At 35.2% G+C, this 23392-nt stretch overlaps 1 protein-coding gene across 1 annotated transcript in view; it reads right to left on the reverse strand.

Moving 5' to 3' along the window:
• LOC148950044 (nephrin-like) overlaps nt 1–21673 on the reverse strand; it is a 295913-nt gene extending 274240 nt beyond the window's left edge. Inside the window, exon 1 of the mRNA XM_089092085.1 lies at nt 21536–21673. Coding sequence (XP_088948211.1) covers nt 21536–21587 — 52 coding nt within the window. The 5' untranslated portion in view covers nt 21588–21673. The remainder of the gene's footprint in view (nt 1–21535) is intronic.
• Nucleotides 21674–23392: the final 1719 nt, after the last annotated feature.

Here is a 23392-nt window from a genome sequence, read left to right on the forward strand (position 1 = left end):
TTCAAGATAGAAGCTCAAAACTACAGTTTAGCGTTTTCAATCATGGCGCTTCCAAAATTGTGCACTTTTCATTTCGATCCATCCCAATTTCCAAAGAGTTTCTCAAAAATTTGAATTTTTGAAATAAAGTTTTACCAGTAAGGTAAACCTATATAATAATAGGTACTTGTCGGTTATTGGAAACACACTCAAGAATTACGTTTAGGTTACATATCAGAAAACCGTGTTCATTAATACAAAAACAAACGACGGATAATACAATGCATTGGAATTAAACAGAATGCATTGGACTTGCATATTTAGGGCTATATATTTGCAAATTAAGTGGGGTGAGTGTTGGGTTAGGCTTCAATAATTTTGTTTCGAAAATATTAATTAATCATCATGTTTTGTTATATTTCATTATGATTAACCTAACTTCACTCTGTACGTGTGTTTCGAATAACCTACATGCCCCTAATAATGTAGTTATTATTCCTGAATCCAGGGGCTGATCCAGGATTTTTTTAGGGGGGGGGGGAGGGCTCAAAATAGGTTGATCCGATAAACTTGCGTTAGGAGCAAGTTTAATTAACGCCAACTTGCCTTAATTAAGTAAATTACACAACTTTAGACTATGTTAGGAGGGCCTCCCTCTGGATCCGCCATTGCCTGAATAATCTTTAAATGAACAACTGTTCTCAATAGACAATTTCTAAATCCGCTTTCAAACTTTCAGACCCTATGGGTTGCAGTTTGTTCTTTACTACGTTGCAGCTGGTGCTGCAACAATGTAAGCGTACGTGCCTGGTAATGAATCGTACTTTCAGAGTCCAACACCTTAAATAAAGAGAAGAACCGCTCCAAATGATATTTGTTTCAAACAATTAGGACAAGGAGATGGTAGGCGTGACTCTTAAATCAAGGAAACAGTCTTTCACCCTATAACAAAACCAATTATTCGTCGATGACGTTAAGAAGAAGAGAAGGAAGTTGTACTTCCTTTGAGACAACAAAAAGATTTAGACAACAGGTGGAAAATAGCGAATTTCCGTTGCCTTTTTTAAAGGGTTTGGAAACCATATTATAACCAAAAAAACTAACAATATTGTCTGGAAAAATTAAAAAGCATTGTCATAAAATCAGATTTCCTTGAGTAATTATGATTACGATTAACTATTATGATTACGATTATATTAACTATTAACTATATGATTATATTAATATATGATGATATATGATGATATATGATTATATTAACTATTAACTATATGAACTATTAACTATAACGATTACGATTAACTATATGATTACGATTATAATAATTAATTATAATTATGATTACGATTAACAGATAAAAAGGAGTACTAAACTTTTCGTTGTACGTAGAAAATGTTGCCTTAAAAAAATATATATGTAAATCCAAGGCCGTAACAAGGGGGGAGGGTAGGGGGATTGAGCCCCAAAAAATATATTCCCAACTTGTATAAACGTGACAAAAATGCAAATATTAAAAAAATGTGATGCGTTTTTTAAAATTTTTGTACCCCCTTCCCCGAACGAAAATCCTGGATACGGCCCGGTATAGATGTTACAGAACTTCAGCAATAGATTATCCGAAGTATGTTTTGTTCCCGCTTATACCACCTCTTTTCCTGTTGAAAGTAAATTCTAGGTTTTATAATTCAAGTATGTCCGTACTAGACTTAGGCTGTAGAAAACTAGTAAAACCTAAAAAAAAAAATTAACCCAAAATTTTTGGGCGGCAGGGGGGGGGGGTTCTAATCAAGATTTTGGCCGGGGCACAAGAGAGGCCAGAACCGCCACCGTTGCTTATATGAAAAGTTCTAAGAGAAATTTAATAACTCCCCATTCATGTAGTTCCCCGTGCATACACCCAGAATTTAAAGATGGGAGTAGAAGATTTTCTAAGGGGGGTCTGGCACTCCAAGAAATTCCATTTAATGACCAAAATGTTAGCACATTTGTAAATTCGGTACTTGTCTAGAATCTAGGTACCGCATCGAACTCAAAGCCGCTATTGATAAACAGGTGTGTGAGGTGTTGCTCACTCCGTGACAAAAGGTTTAAACTTTCGTTTTTTGGGGTTTAGGGGGAATAAAAGGTACCTAGTTTGGTTTGGTTAGGCTAGGTTACGTATTAATATATGTTATGCTTTACTCCCTAATGTGCAAAATATATAGCCCAAATTTGTTTCTAAACTATTATATTTCCATCCTATCTTGTTTTATTTCATTAGCATTGACGAAACTTCACTTCTCGCGTGTGTACCCAGATTCTAGACAAGTACCGTACATTCTCCACCACAATTTATGGGAAGGGGGAAGGGTCTTCTAATGAGCGCAATCCAGAATCCTAGCACAGCCCCCGAACAGGCTATAAGTCATAAGTCGAAAATTAAATTCAACTCAGGGGGAGATACGGTCTTGATCAGACATTACTATCATCCTTTCTATATATGTTGGCTAAGTTTAAGAAACGCTTTAACGTTTCATGTTTACTCGTTTACATCTCGTTGTCTGAAATTATATTTCCTGAAAAGCAGAAATTCATTTCATTGCCTTACAGCAAGATAACAAGCAATTAACGATAAAGTATTTATTTCCCAGGAAGTGAAAATAAGTTAAATCAAAATATCATAAATAACATTAGATCAGAAAATGAAGGGCCTAATGAAGTCCGACGGTAAATTAACCTTAACGGGTAGTCTTTACTTGAAAATTGGTTTAATTTGCGGTATTCCGTGAGCCCACCCAATAAGACTTGGGTTGCAAAACAAATTCTAACTTAAAAAAAATGAATGAACAAAAGGAAGGAAACAGTTAAGTAAATCCGTCTACACCTTAGGGCATAGTTGGATAGCACCAAACTTAAGTTGTGGTGGAGCTAACTATGAAGGTTAACTTGCTAATGAAACTGAAAAACCTCGCTATTTCGCTTCAGTCAAAAATTCGCTTCTATTTCGCTTCAATGAAAAATTCGCTTCTATTTCACTTCGATGAAAAAAAAAATCGATTCTATTTCGCTTCAATAAGAAATTTAGTCTGTAATACACACTTCATCACTGTTGCACCAAAAAGTTGGCTCTGACATTTTCACAATTCTGAGATTATTGCCATAGACTGTTCTGCTAAGATGCTAAGATGTTTGCCATAGACTGTTCTGCCTAAATGAAAAAAGTTGAGGAAAGTGGGTTATATAGATGAAGTTACGCAAAGATCAATCTGTTTTGCCCCCCCCCCTTTTTCACGTATATTCATAGATTTCCGAGAAAAAAATATGGTTCCTTGTGTCTTATAGCCATTACACTCGAGAATGTGTATCGCATGAAACAATAACCGGTTTTCATGGTCTTTATACCAGACAATTAGCTTCGACTCGTTTGAAAACTACATTGTAGCTATATTTTAATTAAATATTTAGTTGGTATTTTGGTTAGGTTAGGTAAGTTTAGGTGGTAACCGACACAGAGGTACATCCCACCATCATTTAAAATCATACCTTGTGTGTACTTATATACTTATATTTGTGTACGCATATTTCTAAGCAGGCACGTACGCAGGAATTTGTTTCGGGGGGCCCAAATCCTTCAAACCCATTATTCTTTTAGAAAAATCATAAAATGATGGGAAAATGAAAAAAATCGTGAGATTTCAGGGGGGCCGGGCCGGGCGCCCCCCCCCCCCCTGCGTACGTCCCTGTTTCTAAGTTGTAGTTTTCATAATTTTGTTGATAAAGTATTATATTTTCATCACATTGTGTTTTATTTCATTAGCATTAACCAAACTTCACTTTTCGACAGAACTTGAGTGTGGTGGCTATAAGACACAAGTACCAAAAGTAGTTTCAGCTTTTTAGTCCATTTGAAAACGGTTTTTTAATTTTATTCAGATAACTACGCCCAGGAGAAGAGTTATTTGAGCAAGCAGCTGGGGATAATTTCCAGAAGGCTCAAGGACCTTGGGGGACGATCTCCTACAGACGTATCATACACTACAAAAACAATTGCAAAGACACTGTCAACATGACTTTTCTTATCACATGTGCGGTATATGCTTGTCAAAATGCCATCTGTTGAATTCTTTTCTCTAATTGTGCGAAACACTATATATAATCAAGTGTTAGTGCTCACTTTTTCGTGTTCACTCACGAATAAGATCGGGGGGGGGGTTAGGGGGTTTTAACCCCTCGAAATGTTTGTCTGACTCGTAAAAACCTAACGAAAATGAAAATAAACAAGTTTTTAGTGAGTTTTTAAAAAAAAATTTGTAAAGCCCCCCCCAAAAAAAATCCTGGATACGACCCTGGTATGCACATTTATTTTTGAACATGACAATGGACATTGTCTATTTGTCGAATTAAAATTGACAAATAGAACAAAATCAAAAACTGGTAACGTCATGACAACTAACGGCCAAAGACAACAAAAGTCAGCTTTTATACGTTACTAAAATAACAGCACTAGAATTTAATTGCAGCGGTCTAAACAGGCTCGTATGCAGGGAGCTACCCCCCCCCCCCCAAAAAAGTAAACTTTTGCGAACTTCTGGGCACTTCTTATTCAATCTTCAATTTTTCTGGTTACTATCCCACTTTGAAAATTCCAGTGTAAGCAGTGGCAGATCCAGGGGGCGCCCCCTAACGTAGTCTAAAGTAGTGTAATTTACTTAATTAACGCAAGATTGCGTTAATTAAACTTGCTCCTAATGCAAGTTTATCGGATCAACCTCTTTTGTGCCCCCTTTAAAAAAATCCTGGATCTGCCCCTGAGTGTACGTGCCCTCACCTATAGGTTTATGAACATAACTTGTGAATTTTTGCAAAAATATTAAATGAGCATTTGATTAAATATTCTGAATTTTTGATTGAATATCTATAATATTCAAGTAGAATGTGCCCTCTGCATCTGAAAGTCATCTTTTACAGGAAGGTCAATTTGGCAAAAATTCATTTTTCAAAATCTGAAGAGGGGCAATTTTATTTTTGTTTTTCCGATGAAAGTACCTAAAAAATTATTTTTCAAGATCTAGGGGGCCACTACATCCCCCCCCCCCTCTATTGTCACCTCTGCTCCCTAAGAGTTTGGTATTATTCAGAAAATCATATTTATCCAAAATTAGATCTATTGAATCAATGAATGGAAATCCAAAATCGAAACAATGCTCAAAGATGACAAGAATGATCAAATGCAGGAATGTGTAAATAAAGACATAAGCCTTTTTAAAGACGAACATGATTTTAAATTAGGAAGATGAAAAACTCGAATTCCTAATTAGGCAATCCGGCCTAAACATGTTACGATTTAAGTGTTCAAAGATGAACATCGCATAATCGATATTCAAATCAAGGGGTTTCCAGCTCGAAACAGCGGGAAGACTAAGTTTATAACGACCATCTTAATTTTACACAATCTAATTATTCGATTATATTGAAATTTAATGTTAATGATATAATCTAAAAAAAACATAACACAAAATTAGAAACAAAACCATTTTCTGAATCCTTCTGAAACTAAATTTCTACATAGATATTCTGAAACTAAAAAAAAAGGTACTGTTGCATTAGGGTTTGTCATTGCGTTTACAATATTTAAACTATTGTTTTTGAGGTTTAGGGGGGGAGGTACCTAGGTTAGGTTACGTATAAAATATGTGCTATGCTTTACCCCCCCCCCCCTAATGTGCCAATATATACCCGAAATTCGTTTCTAAACTATTATATTCGTATCCTGTTTTGTTTTATTTCATTAGCATCAACCAAACTTCACTTCTTGTGTGGGTTCCAGCTAATGCAACAGTACCAGAAAAATAAAATAAGCGGACTTGTTACTTTTTCTTGCAATATAAGCAAGGCAATTAATGCAACTAAACAAATTTTTTTTTTATTTAGATCTGTTAGTCTGTAAGCGATATATTGAATGACATCCTCTTATGTGGAGCTTCCCCCCCCCCCTCTCTAAAACAAAGCCCATAACGTCAGAAATTTTATTATTCTTCCCAAAACTCAGGTTTCTTCATTCAATTTGCCCCGCCTCTGTGTGTGTTCTTTTTTCAAATTGAACACACACAGAGACCGATAAATCCTCCCGAGATATCGGTCCTCCTCCTCCTCAGATAGCCTCCTCCCGATCTATCTTCCAAGAAATAAATCTCCCGTATGTGGCTGGTGCTATCTCATATTTTCTCACTTTAATCGTCTTTTTTCACATTGGAGAGTTTGATGGACCAATTGACCTTGTTCCATAGTAGAAAAATTGCACCTCACATAACCAAGAAAAATTATATCCCCTAGAAAAATTGCACCTCACATAACCAAGAAAAATTATATCCCCTAGAAAAATTGCACCTCACATAACCAAGAAAAATTATATCCCCTAGAAAAATTGCACCTCACATAACCAAGAAAAATTATATCCCCTAGAAAAATTGCACCTCACATAACCAAGAAAAATTATATCCCCTAGAAAAATTGCACCTCACATAACCAAGAACCATTGACAGAACCAAAATTGCTAGGAAGTAGTCTTTACTGAAACTGCAACCTTACTTAATATCATGCATATACACCAGAGGGGGCCCTTATTCCTCCCCCGAAGTCTCCTTTTCTAAGTTGTGCCCTCTCCCCTTATCAAGATAAGTTACAGGGCATGTGTATGCTGAAAATACCCCCTTTTCGCTCATGTTTGCCTCATAGTAGACACAATAGATGACCTCAGTAGCCTACAGGTTAACCGGTTAATTAATGAGATAACAGGTTAATTAATGAATATTTAGTTTTATGGTCTCTCTACTAAAAAGTTGATCTTAAAACCAATTTTATTAATCATTTCGACATTTGAAAAACTGCAATAAGAAACAAACATTGAGCAAATATGCTAGCCACACGCTAAATGAATTTAGTTGCTCTGAAATTACCAAATAAATTTGCAACGCATTGTAAAAGTCTTTAAAAAAGTGTTCGTTTTTACTGGAACCTTTCGAGAGACAAGATAGAACTATTTTGCCAAGTTCATAAAAAGGCCACGGTAAATAGATTGCTGGGAAACAAAGTGAGAGAAATACCACAAAATCTCTAAAAGTCAAATAAAAATTCGGTAACCGTGCAGTTCATCCCATATTCTAAATTAAACGACATAATAACACCACACTCACTTCAATACATTCAGAAAATGTATATTTATTCGATTTTCAGATTCACTTTCAGTTTAACTGTGTTCCAGCTCACCCGTTCCCCCTCCTAATGGATATATATCCATGAGTATCACAGAACTTAGCAGATCTTGTAAGACTTCGTTTTCAAATAGTTATCGTGTACCAACTTAGCATAAACAAGAACAAAAATAATGTAAACCAGCAAACTTTTTGCATATAGCCTAAGACTATATCCGGGCATTAAGGGAGGGGGCATAGTTAAACCGAAAGCAACCCTGAAAATCAAATAAAGAAAAACCTTATGAATGCAATGGCGTAAGAATTTTCTTTTTAAAGTATTTACTTCAGAAGAGAGGTTGGCAGCACTATTATTAAAAATTCTTAGGGAAGGATAGAAATTAACAAAACAATTAACTAATTGACAAATTCTTATCTATTAAATCAATTTCTGCCGGGATTGATGGCGTAAATCTCAGGACATTTAAAGCCAAAATGATATATCTACTTCCTTCCTTGCTTCACATCATTAACATATCCCTGACAACAGGCCCCTTCCCAAATGCCTTGAAACAGGCTAAAGTAATTCCTTTGTTCAAAGGAGGTTAGGAGTCAGATATGGGTAATTGGAGGCCAATCTCAATATTGCCGTTGTTCTCCAAGATACTTGAAAGTGGTCCATCACCGCCTTTATGATCATCTTACGAAACATGGTCTATTAAGAGAGACCCCGTTTGATTTTCGGGGAGGCCACTCTACTAGTCATGCTGCTATTCAGCTCGTTGATTTCGTAAATAAGTGTCAAGAAAAGGGCGAAATTCCCCACACAGTATTCTTTGATTTTAAAAAAGCTTTTGATACAGTGGATTTTAGTGTTTTATTGCGAAGATTGGAATGTATAGACATAAAAGGATCATGCTTAAAATTGTTTGAAAGTTATTTGAATGGTAGGTTTATTAATGTTATGATTGATGACGTCACTTCTGCCCCAGTTCATGTAGCTTGTGGGGTCCCACATGGCTCGGTGCTTGGTCCTCTTCTGTATTTGATATGTTGATACGATGAGGTTTAACAGCCAGATTCTTGTCTGACCTCATTTGCTGATGACACTGCTTTAACATTTTCTAGTCGGTGTTTACATAGTTTGATTTTGAAGGATAATCGTGTTTTAAAAATTTCATGTTTTTACTAGTTTAAGCTTACTATCTGTTAACATTGCGAAGACTAGTTTTATTTTATATTCAAGAGTAGGTGAGCCCCCGGACATTAATGGAAAAATTTTGTTTACGAATGAGCCAGTATCAAGTGCACGAGACGCGATACCTTGGTTTCTACCTGGATTAAAATCTTTCATGGAAACGTCATAGTGATGACGTTTGGAATCTTTCATGGAAACGTCATGAAACCATCGCGAGAAACGCAATGGTTTTTACCTGGATTACAATCTTTCATGGAAACGTCATAGTGATATTGTTGCAACAAAAATCGCACGAGGACTTCGAGCAATTCGAAATCTGAAGAATTTTCTTACCACCGCAAATTTTAATACTTTTATATAATGCTTTGGTCCATCCATATATTTCATATAGATAAGTGCTGTGGTCTAGCAACTTTTATTCGAATTTCAAACGATTTCAAATTCTTCAGAACAAAACGATACGACTTATTGGTGAATACTTGGAAAAAGTTAATGACACTGAGGCATGTTATAATAAACTTAAAGTGCTTAATGTTGGGCAACTTCGAAACTACCAAGCAGGAACATTGTCGTATCAGTGTTGGAATTGTATCAGTCCTGACGTGTTTCATGGTTTTTACAAAGAAAGTAAATCACTTCGTAGTTAAAGTACCCGCAATGCTGATAATCTGGTCACTGAATACAGAAATAGAACTGGAGCAGGTTTTTTTGACAGATATCTAGGTCCTAAGGTTTGGAATTATTTCTAGACATCATTCAAGTGGAGTACCACCTTCGTTTTTATAAGAAAAAAATGAAAAACTTTCTTTTGAGTCTTGGTTCATAAATGTTCTTTTTTCTTTTCATTTGTCTCTTTCTTTCTTTTGTTTTCCTTGCATATTCTTTTTATGTTCATAATTTAAAGGTCATAATTTGGTTGTTTTATTTTCCTTTTTTTTTGTTCTGTTCGTTTGTTATATATGTGGTCGCCCAGTATCAAGTGCTTTTATGTCTTTCTTTGGGCAGCATTTTGGATGAATGTTGTATGTCTTATCACCTTGTAATTAAATTATGAATTGAACAAAAGCAAAACATGCACAACAACCAAAGCCCAAGAAAAGGTAGACACACATTAGAGCATATACTCCTTCAGCCCTTCAAGATTTTGATAGTTTCCCCAAAGTTTCAACATCGTTCATATAATTTGGCAATTTTTGCGTTCCTCCAATTGCATCTCCCCCTCAAATTCCAGGGGCGTAATTTCCTATAAATTCTGGATGGGGGGGTCAAGTTGGGGTCAATTTTCCCAGATCAAGTAAAAATGACAGTAAAAACTAAAACAATAAGCCGTTTGGTACCATAAAGGTACTGTTTAGTACTTTAGAAGTACTATAAAGGTAAATATGTACTAAAATAGTGATATGTTTCTGTTGATGCTTGAATTACGCAAGTTCATCTTAGTTTTGACAAGATTTTGAAAGAAATTAAATTTCAGCGGGGGGTGGGGGGTCAAACTGTGTCAGGGGGACCGAGATCTGGGAGGGGCGGTTGCCCCCTGCCCCATAGCAAATTACGCCCCTGCAAAGCTCCCGGTCCTTAAAAATAATTCCCACGCAATACTTCCATAATCTATGAATCTAACGACATAGTTAAAATAAGCCTAAAATATTAACACTGATTATAATAAACCTCTTTTAAACCTAGCAAAATTACAATTTTGTAGTCTACGATTCACATGCTCGGTATGTTCATTTGATAACTTCGATCTGTTCCTCTGAGCTTATTTAGTGAGATAAGAATTAGCAGAGAAAGTAAAAAATATCAACGGGTGGTATGTTTTTTTATTAGTGAAAGTAAACAAATTTTCTTCCTAAGACTTCAAAATTGACAAGTCTTGCCGCAAACATGCTTTTAGTGAGAATTACCGATTGCCTTCGGTTATTTCTCACTTTTAGTGTTATTTTAACTTATTTTTGTGTGTTTTTTTTTTAATACTGAGGATCAAATCATATCTTTATCTTTAATAAGGGCACGCATAAATCCAAACCCATTTACAGGGGCTAATTCTGGGCGGGGGGGGGGGGTCTATATTCATTGAAGATTCCTTAGTAAGAAAAACAGAATTACCTTTTTTATACTGTAGGCTACTTTCCTATGCTGACACGACACGAGTATACATATTTGTATAGGTATACAATCCATGGACACATACGGGACCGACCGATAAAGGAGGGGAACTATCGCAGTATCCTAAATAGGGGAGGGGTCAGCAATACAAAGACAACGGAATTTAGGCCAATTTCCTGGCGGACGGGGTCAACTTGGATCAATATGAAGTTGGAGCATCCCCCCTCTATGTGCAGATATAATCACCATTTTTCGCTGCTACTAACAACAGGGTTCCAATCCATCTATGGCAAAGTTCGTTTTCGCCATCTAACTTTTATTTAACGCCTTATATTAAAGTCATAATCCTTCAAAGTCACGACTCGTCAAATTGTCTTTCCAGTCAAAGAAAACTGTCTCTCTATTTCGATAACTGTTCAACTTAATTTAAATTCGTTCCTGCTATGGAACGACTTAAAATTGAACTTTAATCAGCAGCCCCCAACAAATTTTTTTTTAGTAGCCCCCTATCCCATAAAAAAATTGGAGACGGCCTTCTAACCAGCCATAAAAATTAGCCAAAAATACTGTTTGCAAAACATGCGAGAAATCTAGCATGTAGACAAGGGAGGAGATGCTTCTCACTCCCCCTCTCTCTAGAGATTTAAAGATTTTAGAGGGTCTTAATATAATTTATGCACTTTTTTAAAGTTGCCCCCCCCCACAAAAAAGGACATACCTGCGTATCTAGTAGGAACCAATTTGAGATCATAGACGTGTTAATATATTATATACTAAGAATGTGCTTTTGAAGCTTCTTACGCATTTTCTTTCACCCTAACGTCTCTCAAGCTGGCAAAACTTTTTATCTACTTCTCTTCTATATTACTGGGTATGTATGCTCTTCAGGTAATAAACTTAGGCTACGGGTGAAAGAGAAATTCAAAATAGGCGCGATAGAGTTCTGTAAAAATGGTCGGATTCCCGCATACTGCTAAGGCATTTTTTGTCATAAGACATGGTCATAACGATTATTGCCAGACAAAATGCTTTAAATTTATCTATTATTCCCAATGGCATGACAAATCGCAACAAGTGACTTTTCATGCATTATAACAAGTACGCGCGATTTTTCGTCAAACATGAAGCGAAAATGCAATGAGAAGATAGTGTAGCTGCATCATAATTAACTTAATATAATTTGGAGTGACTAACCCCTAAACTGTGTTGGAGCCATATGCCTTTTAGATGCGGCATAACATTCTTCAGATAATCCATTTTGATTATCTAAGACATAATAAACGCGGAGAAGAATAGGCCTATATTTGAATGGTAAATGAACAAAGTAATTATTCGGTCTACAAGTTGTCAGTCGATTTTCTGTCAATTAGAAAACGGATGATGTACGTACACCCCTCTTACCACCCTAAAACTACTGCTCAATTAATAAGTTCGACAAAGGCATTGAAAGGTATCCAGGGGAGAATTAGGGGATAAGATGAATTGAGCCCTTGTGATCGTAATTTAATTTTGTCGCTTAGCGAGATAGATCCTCGATCTTAGTCAATCAAAAATGCCAATTCTTTTTTGTCGATATCAATACCAGCCTCGTAATTTAATTTTCTTCTTTTCTAAGAATTCACTCATATTACTGTTGGCAATGTAGTTTGGAAAAAAGAAAAATATGGAGATAACTATCAAATATACCTTTAAATATATATTATAAATATATATATATATATATATATATATATATATATATATATATATATATATATATATATATATATATATATATATATATATATATATATGTATATATATATATATATGAATCCTTTGAAGAGTTCAAATAGGGCTATCGCTTAGTAAGTGAACTAACTATTTCAGGCTGGAGCACAGGATTTTTTTGGGGGAAGCTAATAATAATAATAAAAAAAAGTTTGTTAATTCAAATAATAAGTCCCCAGAAATTTGGAAAAATTCTGAATTTCGGGAGGCACGGTCTTTTTCGTTTAAATTTAAATTCCCAATCATTCTAATCATTATATCTATTGTTCTTACCATCGGACCCCCCCCCCCTCTCTCTCTCTTTCTAAGAATATCCTATGTTATATAAGAACAAATTCAGGTGGCTTATGCATTTGTCCTATGAATAAAAATTATCAAGATAAAGTTTTTCAACAAATGATAAATAAAATGAACTTTAAAAATATGTGACAATTTTAAAATAGTTTAACATAAACAAAAAATCTTTCAATAAAAATTCGTCCATAAGCAACATACAAAGAAGGCATTGTGTCTAGCTTCGAGCAAGGGAAAGGGCAAATATGAGAAGATACATTAAATGAATAAGGAAATGACAAGACTGAATCACCTTAGGGCACGACAATGTACCCACACTATTTTCCAATTAAGCTAATGAACTTACTCAAGATAATTAACTAAAGTATAAAGGAGGAACTACAATTCAGTAATACCACCGCTACAAGCTAAACAGGACCCAGACGAACAGAAGCAAACACAAACAGTTATTTAAAACAAACAGCTAATAATGAAAATAAAGTTTCTTAGAAACGGATTCCAATTCTTATTTAGAAACGTCTTAATTCCCTCCTTCTAAAAAAAACCCCCACAATAGCATTGAACCAGTTCCAAAATTCGTCCTAGCCCTACCTTTACACCGAATATTTTCAATTATTTGTTTATTTTTTAAGTACTAAGTGCATCAGATTTAGAACGTCCCCCCTCCCCTGGCCCATCTTAGGTTTATTCCTATCTACCATTTTTTCGATCTTTTACCATTTTTCTTTTGGTTGTTTCAAAATTCGGAAGTTTAAGTGCAGTCATTCCACCACCTTTTCGTCAGATTTGCGACGTTAACAAGTGAGAAAAGGCAACATTTATTAGTTAAATTTGACAACGCTGTTTGCCCGTAAAAATTCAAATGTTAGCCTAACAATCCATTGATCAAACAGTTCGTGGTAACGAACTGTACGTAAGGAGCGACCCGGCTCAATGGTAACCGAAACTCTAGAAAACGGGTTTTTGATACCAATAGATACATCAAAAGAATCAGATTTCAATGCTGATTTCAAATATATAACTTTCATCAAGTTTAGTGCTACCCATCAAAAGTTACGCGCCTGAGAAAATTTGGCTAATTTTCAGAAAAAGGGGAAAACACCCCTAAAAGTGATAGAACCTTAATGAAAATCACACCATTAGATTCAGCATATCAGAAAACCCTACTGTAGAGGTTTCAAGCTCCTATCTGCAAAAATGTGGAATTTTGTATTTTTTGCTAAAAGAAAGATCACGGATGTGTGGTTAGTTGTTTTTTTTTTTCTAGGAGTGATCGTATCGATCAATTGGTCCTATTATGTCGTGGAAGGGTTCACTCGAACGAAAATTAAAAGTTCTAGTGCCCTTTTTAAGTGACCAAAAAAATTGGAGGGCAACTAGGCCCCCTCCCACGCTTATTGTTTTTCCCGAAGTCACCTGATCAAAATTTTGAGATAGCCATTTTGTTCAGCATAGTCAAAAATCTAATAAATATGTCTTTGAGGATGACTTAATCCCCCGAAGTCCCCAGACAGAGGGCTAAAAGTTATGAACTTTACCCAATGTTAACATATAGTATTGGTTATTGGGAAGTCTACAGAAGTTTTCAGGAGGTTTTTTTCTGGTAGTGGGAGGGAAGGGTGGGTCGGGGGTTATGTTAGAGGATCTGTCCATGAAGGAAGTTTTTATGGGGGAAGGGAAATTGCCATGAAGGGGGCGCCGGACTTGCCAGCATTATTTATTGGTTATTGGGTAGTAAACAGACATTTTCAGGAAGGATTTCTTTCTGGAGGGGGGGGGGCTAGAGGAGGGGTTACTCTGGAGAATAGGTCCGTGGAGGATGTTTCTTGGGGGTAAGGGAAATTTCTATGAAGGGGGCGCAGGATTTCCAGCCATTATTTAAAAAACGATCAGAAATTAAATTAAAAAAAACAAGTTTTTTCGACTGAAAGTAAGAAGGAACATTAGAACTGAAAACAAACAGGAATTATAACGTATGTGAGGGGTTCTCCCCCAAGTCAATACCTCGCTCTTTAAGCTACAGTTTTTTTTTAGTGATTTCAAAAGAGCTATCTAATCTAATTAAAAGGCCTTTTTGATTAAGGGGTTTGTGAATCAAATTTTGTTTAACTTATAACGTGAAGAGCGAGGTATTGACTAGGGGGTGAACCCCCTCATATACGTAATAACATATACGTAATAAAAAAAAAAAAACAAGCCATACGGCTCAGTAGTAATCGAAACTTTAAAAAACGGAATTTTAATGTCAATAAATGTATCAAAAGAATGTGTTTATAATGCTGATTCTAAATATATAAATTTTATTTAAGTTTAGTATTACTTATCAAAGGCTACGAGCCTGAGAAAATTTACCCGATTTTTTAAAGAGGGGGAAACATCCCCTGCGAGTGAAAGAATTTTAATAAAAATCACACCGCCAGATTCAGCGCATCAGAAAACCCTATTACATAGGTTTCAAGCTCATATCTGCAAAAATCTGCAACTTTGTATTTTTTGCCAGAAGAAAAATACACGAACATAGAAGTTAGTTACTTAATTTAATTTGTAAAGACATCCATTTTGCAAAAGAACTGTAAAAATTTTATGCAAATTTTGTTTACTTATTCAATGAAGGTGAGCCAAATAAAAGCTGCATTAACTAAAAAACGATCAGAAATTAAATAAAAAAAACAAGTTTTTTAAACTGAAAGTAAGGAACGACATTAAAACTTAAAACGAACAGAAACTATTCCGTATATGAAAGGGGCTGTCCCCTCCTCAACGCATCGCTCTTTACGCTAAAGTTTGACTGTCTCACAACTCTTTTTTTTAAACAATAAAAAATTTAGCGTAAAGAGCGAGGCGTTGAGGAGGGCACAACCCCTTTCATATACGGAATAATTTCTGTTCGTTTTAAGTTTTAATGTCGTTCCTTACTTTCAGTTTAAAAAACTTGTTTTTTTTATTTAATCAAAGGAAGGCTAGACCTTCTTAAGCTATTTGGTGCCATTTTTTTTTTTTTTTAGTTTAGGTCTGCTGATTTTTCACTCCTGTCTCTTTCCTTAATTGTGGTACCCCCTACTATGTGTTTTCATTTAAAATTAGATTCCTGATTTTACTAATTTTTTAAATATATATACGGTTGTACATCTTTATACTTAACCAATACCAACAATACGATTGTTATGCCATTCTTATTGCCCTTGGTACTTTTAAAGATACTAAAAATTCGCACTTTTATTGAAAAATAAAAGTTTTTATTAATATTAATAATAATTTATTAATTTATTAATAATAATTTATTAATTTATTAATAATAATTTATTAATTTATTAATAATAATTTTTATTAAAGTTTTATTGAAAAGCCGACCTTGCCCTATTGGAGATGCTGTAAGTGAGGAAAAGGACCTGGGGACTATTGTCGATGATGAATTCAAGTTCCACAGCCACACACAAGCTCAAGTTGCTAAAGCAAACCGAGCCCTAGGGCTCCTAAAAAGAACGTTTACCACCAGGAAGCCACGTGTGGTCCAGAAGCTGTACAAAGCTATTGTACGTCCACATCTGGAATTTGGAATGACCCTGGCGTCTCCCCAGTATAAAATGAACGTTAAAGCAATTGAGAGTGTCCAAAGACGAGCAACTAAGCTCATACCAGCTTTGCGAGGCAAGCCGTATGAGGAGCGCCTTGTATCCCTCAAATTCCCTACCCTAGTCTATTGAAGGAAGAGAGGAGACGCAATCGCTACTCGCAAGCTGTTCGAAAAAAAACCTCAAGTCAATTTTTCTCCTCATCCCTTGAAAGTACGACAAGAGGCACAATAAGAAGCTGCAAGTCCTTTGTTGCCACCCATCGACGTGAGCGCCGGCACTTCTTCTCAGTACGCGCCATCCCTTACTAGAATAGCCTCTCCGAAGTCACCATCCAGTCCCAAGTTATAGATGCATTTAAGAAAGGAGTTGATCGTGACTGGGCCAATGCAGAGTGCAGGCTAACCTGGGATGCCAAACCACTGTCAGGTCACACCACCAGGAGGCTCATCATCACTTTATCTCGCTGGACATGCAATTTAAGGTAAAACTTCAAAATTCTTATGATGTTAAAAAAAATCACAAAAAATCGGACATGCGATTAAAACTTCAAAATTCTTATAATGTTAAAAAAAATATCAGAGGAGTGAGCTTGTATGTTTTAACTCTTAATCCTACTTGCAGAAGCTAAGGATCGTGAATATTAGCATTCCAGGGAAAACCAACAGTCGGATTACTCGAGGGACCTTACTTGACACCTTACTTAAGGGACGAACTATAGCCCATTTAAGGCCTTTAGGATTTGAGACTTGATTGCAGCCATATGTTCCAAAAATTAGTGTTGTTTCCCCCCTAGATAGATTATGAAATCATTGTCAATGATGTCAAATAAGGAATTGAGAGTAATTTGTAATTTGAAAAGCAAAATAAATTTATAAAGTTTTGCTGTCGATTTGATATAATTGGGGGGGGGGGGTCAAAATGTGTTGAGCTTCAAGATAAAGATAGTAAACATCGATACACTCTAAAATATTTTCATTATTAAAGTTATTCATTAGCTTGAAACCTTTCGAACAATATCATCCTGGAATCAAATCTACAAATTTAGAATAAAAATTTAGAATCGTCCTAGAGCGCAAAATCAAATAAAGTTATCTTCAAATAGTTATAATATTTTAAGGTTATTTTATAGCTAACTCCTTATTCATCTCCAATTAAGCTTGTTCTTTCAAAACAGTTGACAGAAAACAGCATTCTCCAATCAACAGCAATCAACTTATTTTCAAAAGATACCTCATCATTTTTTCTTTTACTCAGTTTTTCTTAATCATTCAAGTTTAAAAATTATTTTAATCCTACTATATGAGTACAGTACGAGTATAATTAATTTTAATCTTTTTAATTTAAGCTGTATAAGGATGTATTTAGCGAAAAAATTAACCCTAGTAGCCCATATAGTCTCGGGCCAAAAAGGAAAAAAGAGCACCACCACAACTATAAGCAAAATATAGCCCCAATGAAGCAAGACAAAGTATTTAATTAGCGTAATAAAATTATGTAACTTTTTAAAGATTGTAATCACCAAGAGATTGTAGAATAGTGTTATTAATAAACGCTATTCACAAACTTGAAACTTTAAATTTCCAAGTTTGGAAATATTAGGAGGGTGGAAAATATATTTTTCAAAATCAGGAGATGCAATTTTTTTTTTTTTTAGAAAAGGTATTTTTCAAAGAAAATGCGGTACTTTTCTATTAACTGGGCTCTTTTGAATACGCCAATGCATACCGGTCACGAAATAGATCGAGACGCCTGATGAAAACAGGTTTACAATGCCTTCTGGGGCATAAACCCCACAAGGCATGTATTTAAATGTAATGTAAAGAAATGTATTTAAATTGTTGTTTTTTTTGGGGGGGGGGAGGAGGTACCTAGGTTAGGTTACGTATTTAATATATGGTATGCTTAGCCCCCCACCTCCCCTAATGTGCAAATATATAGCCCAAATTTGTTTCTAAACTAATATATATTCGGGGTGTTCCCATTTGAGCGCTTTCCCATTTGAGCGCCACGGAATTTTGTTCCATTTGAGCGCCATGGAATTTTGTTCCCATTTGAGCGCCACGGAGTACCATTTGAGCGCCAAACCCAAAATTGTGATTTTGCGGTGGATGAAGCGTGGTTTGCTGCCACATTGACCTGTAGAAATATTTATTGCCACGAAGACAACGAACAAAACTGAGGATTTTATTGGGTCAATGGTTGTGAAAATAACTTCCATTTATAGTATTATAAACTAAGTAAATATATATAGTATTTATGTATACCATATATATTTACTACTAAAGGTATATACAGGTACTTATGCATTATGCGGTATCCACCGCTATATACTGTATGAGGAAAACAGACATGAAGACCCGTCGGTAAATTTTTCGCAGTTGATATTATTGACATAAGAATAAAGTAAACATACCACTCGATACCTTTTTTATGCTCTTTCCAAATAGAATAATCATTTTTTCTGATATGAATTTTACCCCCACCCCTATATATACCAATTCAGGGTATATATTTGCACATTAGGGGGGGGTAAATTTTATTTCTGATGTTAAAGGGAGGGAAGTTTAAAATTTACACCCCCCCACCTCAGTTGAAAATATAGACCCGTGAGTTGTATATAGCAGGGGGGGGTTAAAATTCATTTCCGACAAAAATGAGTCGGATATTTGGAAAGAGCCTACAAATGGACTCGAGTGTTATGTTTACTTTATTCGTCCGTCAATAATATGATTTGCGAAAAATTTACCTGATCACCTAGCTATATCACCTAACATACGCAAAATATTATCTGGCGCTCAAATGGGACAAAACTGAACTAATTAAAATACGGCGCGCAAAGGGGAACGTCCCATGGGCGCGCCATGGCGCTCACTTGGGAAAGCGCTCAAATGGGATACACCCATATATTCATCCTATTTTATTTCATTAGCATTAACCAAACTAGCACTGTATAAAAGAGCCCGGTTAATACACCAGTACCGAAAATACCAAAAAAGAGTACTTTTTGAAATCTAAGGGGCACCCCCCCCCCCTGCCTCCCCTATTTGGAATCAGTGCGTGAAGGTTGTCACAAACAAAAACACTAGATTCACCAATTGCTGAACCTCTAATTAATCAAATCAGATTTTTAAACGATATCTTGACAGTTCTGCTTTTAATTCACAGTAAAAAGATGCGTGAAGACGGAAAAATTCACCGTAGTAGAAAATAATATTCCCGAGCCAAAAAAAGAACACCGCCACTATAAGCAAAAGCTTTCTAATTTAAGACAAAGTATTTAAATTAGCCTAGCCTTTTAAAATTTACTCATTTTTTGAAAATTGTATCGTGGGAAAGCACCATACGAAAAAAAAACCTAAGCTGGTATAAATCTCTGTTTTCTAAAAGCGTTTTGCTGTAGAATGCAAATCTTCATCATTTAGTATTTCTTAACGAACAAAAAACTAAGACACACGAAATGAGAATAACATGGGTCTATTATAAAATGGGACTCCTTTAAATCATACAAAGGATTTTGAAAATACGTCAGGACTCTGAAGGCGAAGCTGAATGGTGAATAATAAAGTTTGGTACTCTTCTATTAGCTAGGCAACACGCGAGAAGTGACGTTTGATTAATGAAATAAAACAAAATATGATGAAAATATAATAGTTTAGAAACAAATTTCGGCTATATTTTTGCACATTAGGAGAGTGGGGGTAAAGCATAGCATATATTAAATACATAGCCTAACCTAGGTGCCTTTTTTCGCCCTAAGCCCCAAAAAACTAAAGTTTGAAAATAGTTCCCGGAGCGAGAAACCCCTTGTTTATTCAGCGTCTCATAGCCTAAGACTTACCGGCTAATGCCTATTTGATCTTTGCTTTTCTCGAATGGCTGTCTCGCGTGTTGCCTAGCTAACAGAATACTAAATATTTTACTTTTAATAATTCTTAATATTTAAGTAATTCTGAATTTCGCTTTTGTCTTTCTGGACAAGTCTGTTGCTCTCTAAGTTTTTTATTTCTTTTAATTGTTTTCTAAGTATTATGGTAATGTATTATAATTGTAGCCGCCGAATGTCAGTACATTATGTTTTCTTACAGGTGGCTACTTATCACGATAGTTGTAATTTATGTTATGTTAATCTTATTAATGTAATGACTAGTTATTCTTATCATAAAAAAATCAAAATAACCTAGCCAACAATAGCCGTTAAAAACTTCCCCTGATGGTCGCAGATTCAGACCTAGGAATATACAGAAAAAATGGTACTTATCTGTTATAGCGCCTATGCTATATTCTTCATCTAAGTAGAGCCTGTTTCTCTGACTAATCCTAATGAAATATCACAAAATATGATGAAAATATTATACTTTAGAAACAAATTTTATCATTAGGAGGGGGTGGGGGTAAAGTATAGCGGGTATGCATTCAAAATGTGTAAGGTACTCATAATCATTCCGCATATTTTGAAGCCAGAATTATTTTATAACTTCCCACTGACTAACGAAGAAACCGGTTCTACTGTACGTCAATGGATGAAGAACTTAACATAGGCGCTATAACATATGAGAACCCAATAAAATTCTTACTCTGCAATAAGCAGCCTTTTTCCAATTATCAGAAAATCATGTTTCTTTCCATTTTTATCCTTTAAATTATTTAAAATAATATTTATATTCAAAATTCTATAATTATCGCTCGCACCAAACTAAATTTCATTGAGCCGCGAATTCTGAAACCCATTTTAACAAAGAACCGATGACGCACCGTGAGTTTCTAATAACGAAGAAATATGTACTTAGGACTATATCTCAAGGAGGGGGAGGTGTCAAAAACGACAAGGATATCTGGAAAGAAGGAATGTAATTGTACTAGCCTACTTTCCTTTTATTAAGATGTTTCCTTCAGAAGCGGCCAACCCTTTACCTATTTCAATAAATTTTAATGAATGTGGCCTAGACCTGAGCCAAAACTACACCAGGGGCGTAATTTGTTATGGGGCAGGGGGTAGAGGCAATTGCCACCCAGACCTCGTTTTGCCCACCTCCAGCTGAAAATTAGTTTCTTCAAAAATCTTGTCAAAACTAAGATAAGTCTGCATAATTCAAGCATCAACAGAAACTGATCAGTTTTCTTAAGTGTAGTATCTCTATAGTACCATATAGGCTAGTATTTTCATGACACCAAATGGCTCATTTTCAGTTTTTACTGTCATTTTCGCTTGATTTGGGAAAATTGGCCCGACTTCACTCCTCCCAGGATTTTGACAAAATTATGCAACTGAACTAAACTAATGCCAAGGAGGGGGCAACACCCGTAGATGCGCCACTGCAGCATGTCTGTCCAATTCACATACCCCTTAAGCTTTTAGTTGCATCTTCTGTTTTTGATCGACTAAAAAAAATAGCCTAAATTTGCATAATATAGGGCTCTGTCCATTTAGGTCATAAAAAACTTACCAAACTTTGAACAGCTTAAAAGAATAAAAAATCCCAAAAATCTAGAATCCATTGTTATATTTATCCAACTTTGAAAATTATATTTAATTCATTGACACTACTAAACATAAATACACGTTATCTCTCTTTAGATGTTATCCCTACTGCTTTCAAAACAGAACTGCAGAGCTAGTGAACAATTTTGAATTAACACTTCCTGGAGCGGTTTTTTACTCTCGCGTCCCACAAACCGATGCGCTTCTGAATGTTTCTTTGATTTTGAACCTGCTTTAGGAAGGGTTGATTATTAATTACTAAATAATAATTAAAAAAATGGTATTTCTGTACTATTTGTAACAAACGCGAAAAGTGAAGTTTGGTTAATGCTAATGAAAAAAAAACAAAATAGGATAAAAATATAATAATTTAGAAACAAATTTCGGCTATACATTTGCTCATCAGAGGGGTGGGGGGTAAAGCATGCATAAATTTAATATGTAACTTAACCTAGGTACCTTTGTTTTCCCTAAGCCCCGAAAAACAAAAGCCTAAATGTTGTAAATGCAATGACAAACCACGGTTTGCAATCGTCAGCATAGGAACTGTCCGTTGAAATCAACCCGTTTGACTAGTTTCTTAAGCAAATTCCCTATACAATACAGCGCGTGTATTACAGATAGTAAATAAGTACCAAATATATATATATATATATATATATATATATATATATATATATATATATATATATATATATATATATATATATATATATATATATATATATATATATACACACACACATATATATATATATATATATATATATATATATATATATATATATATATATATATATATATATATATATATATATATATATATATATATATATATATATATATATGCTTACGTGTTATGCGACCACACTTTGTTCTTGATCTGTAATGAAACCGTTTTTTTTTTTTTTGTGTCCACCTGAAGATAATCCGCTGGTGGCCTGCATTTACCCCCCTCCCCAGAAAATACCCTCCCGCGTGGCTGGTTGGTCCCCAATCCTATTGGACCTTAAAAAAAGCACAAGAACTCTTTTTCACTGATCTGATGAGCATACTTCAAAGTTTCTACAGCCAGGGGATGGAGGTGTAGATGAGGAAGGAGCATCCCCCTTCTTATACAGAATGAGTTTTTCTCGGTTCGAGGTCTAATTCTATTCTTTACTTTCATGTTTTAAAACAAATAAATGGAGAAACGCACAATTGTAAAATGATGAACAAAATAAGAATGGTCGGTATTCTATTGGGTGTTTACTGTAGAAACACCCTAGCGCTTTATGGAGTTTCTGTAAAGAATATAAAAACAGGATTCGGGAAAACTAGGGGCAAAAAAGAGGGTGTTGGTGTACGCTTTGATCTCCATAACACATCAGTGTGTTTTATCAACTGCCGCCTGGCCGTGCATATACAAAATACAAAAAAAAAATTCAAAACTATTTTAACAAAAATGAGGTTCCCACCAGAAGGTACAACAATCGACGAACACAAAATCATTTTCTGGTTTGAGACCTCAATTATAGGATCAATTTTCAAGGAGAGATCGAAGGACAGGCAAAACAGGATTTAAAAGATAAAAACTACATACAACTAACAAAGTACGATCAACTAATGGAGCAACAAGCTGCAGGTAAAGCATTCAAAGACTTTAAGGAGGGCAATCCCAACTTATCCGGGTTGCAGCTTTAGCTAGCAACCTAGTAAGGGACGATCACGTCCTATGTTAAGAAATATAAAAACCTATAACTCCTAAAAAAAATGTACACCATTAGAATCGCCTTGTCCGAAACCCCTAAATAGGAAACTTTCTGTCCCTTGGCTTGAACAG

The sequence above is a fragment of the Artemia sp. Qi Xiang Cuo genome, chromosome 7, assembly GCF_049724085.1.
Source record: "Artemia sp. Qi Xiang Cuo chromosome 7, ASM4972408v1, whole genome shotgun sequence".
In the NCBI taxonomy this organism is placed as follows: Eukaryota; Metazoa; Arthropoda; class Branchiopoda; order Anostraca; family Artemiidae; genus Artemia; species Artemia sp. Qi Xiang Cuo.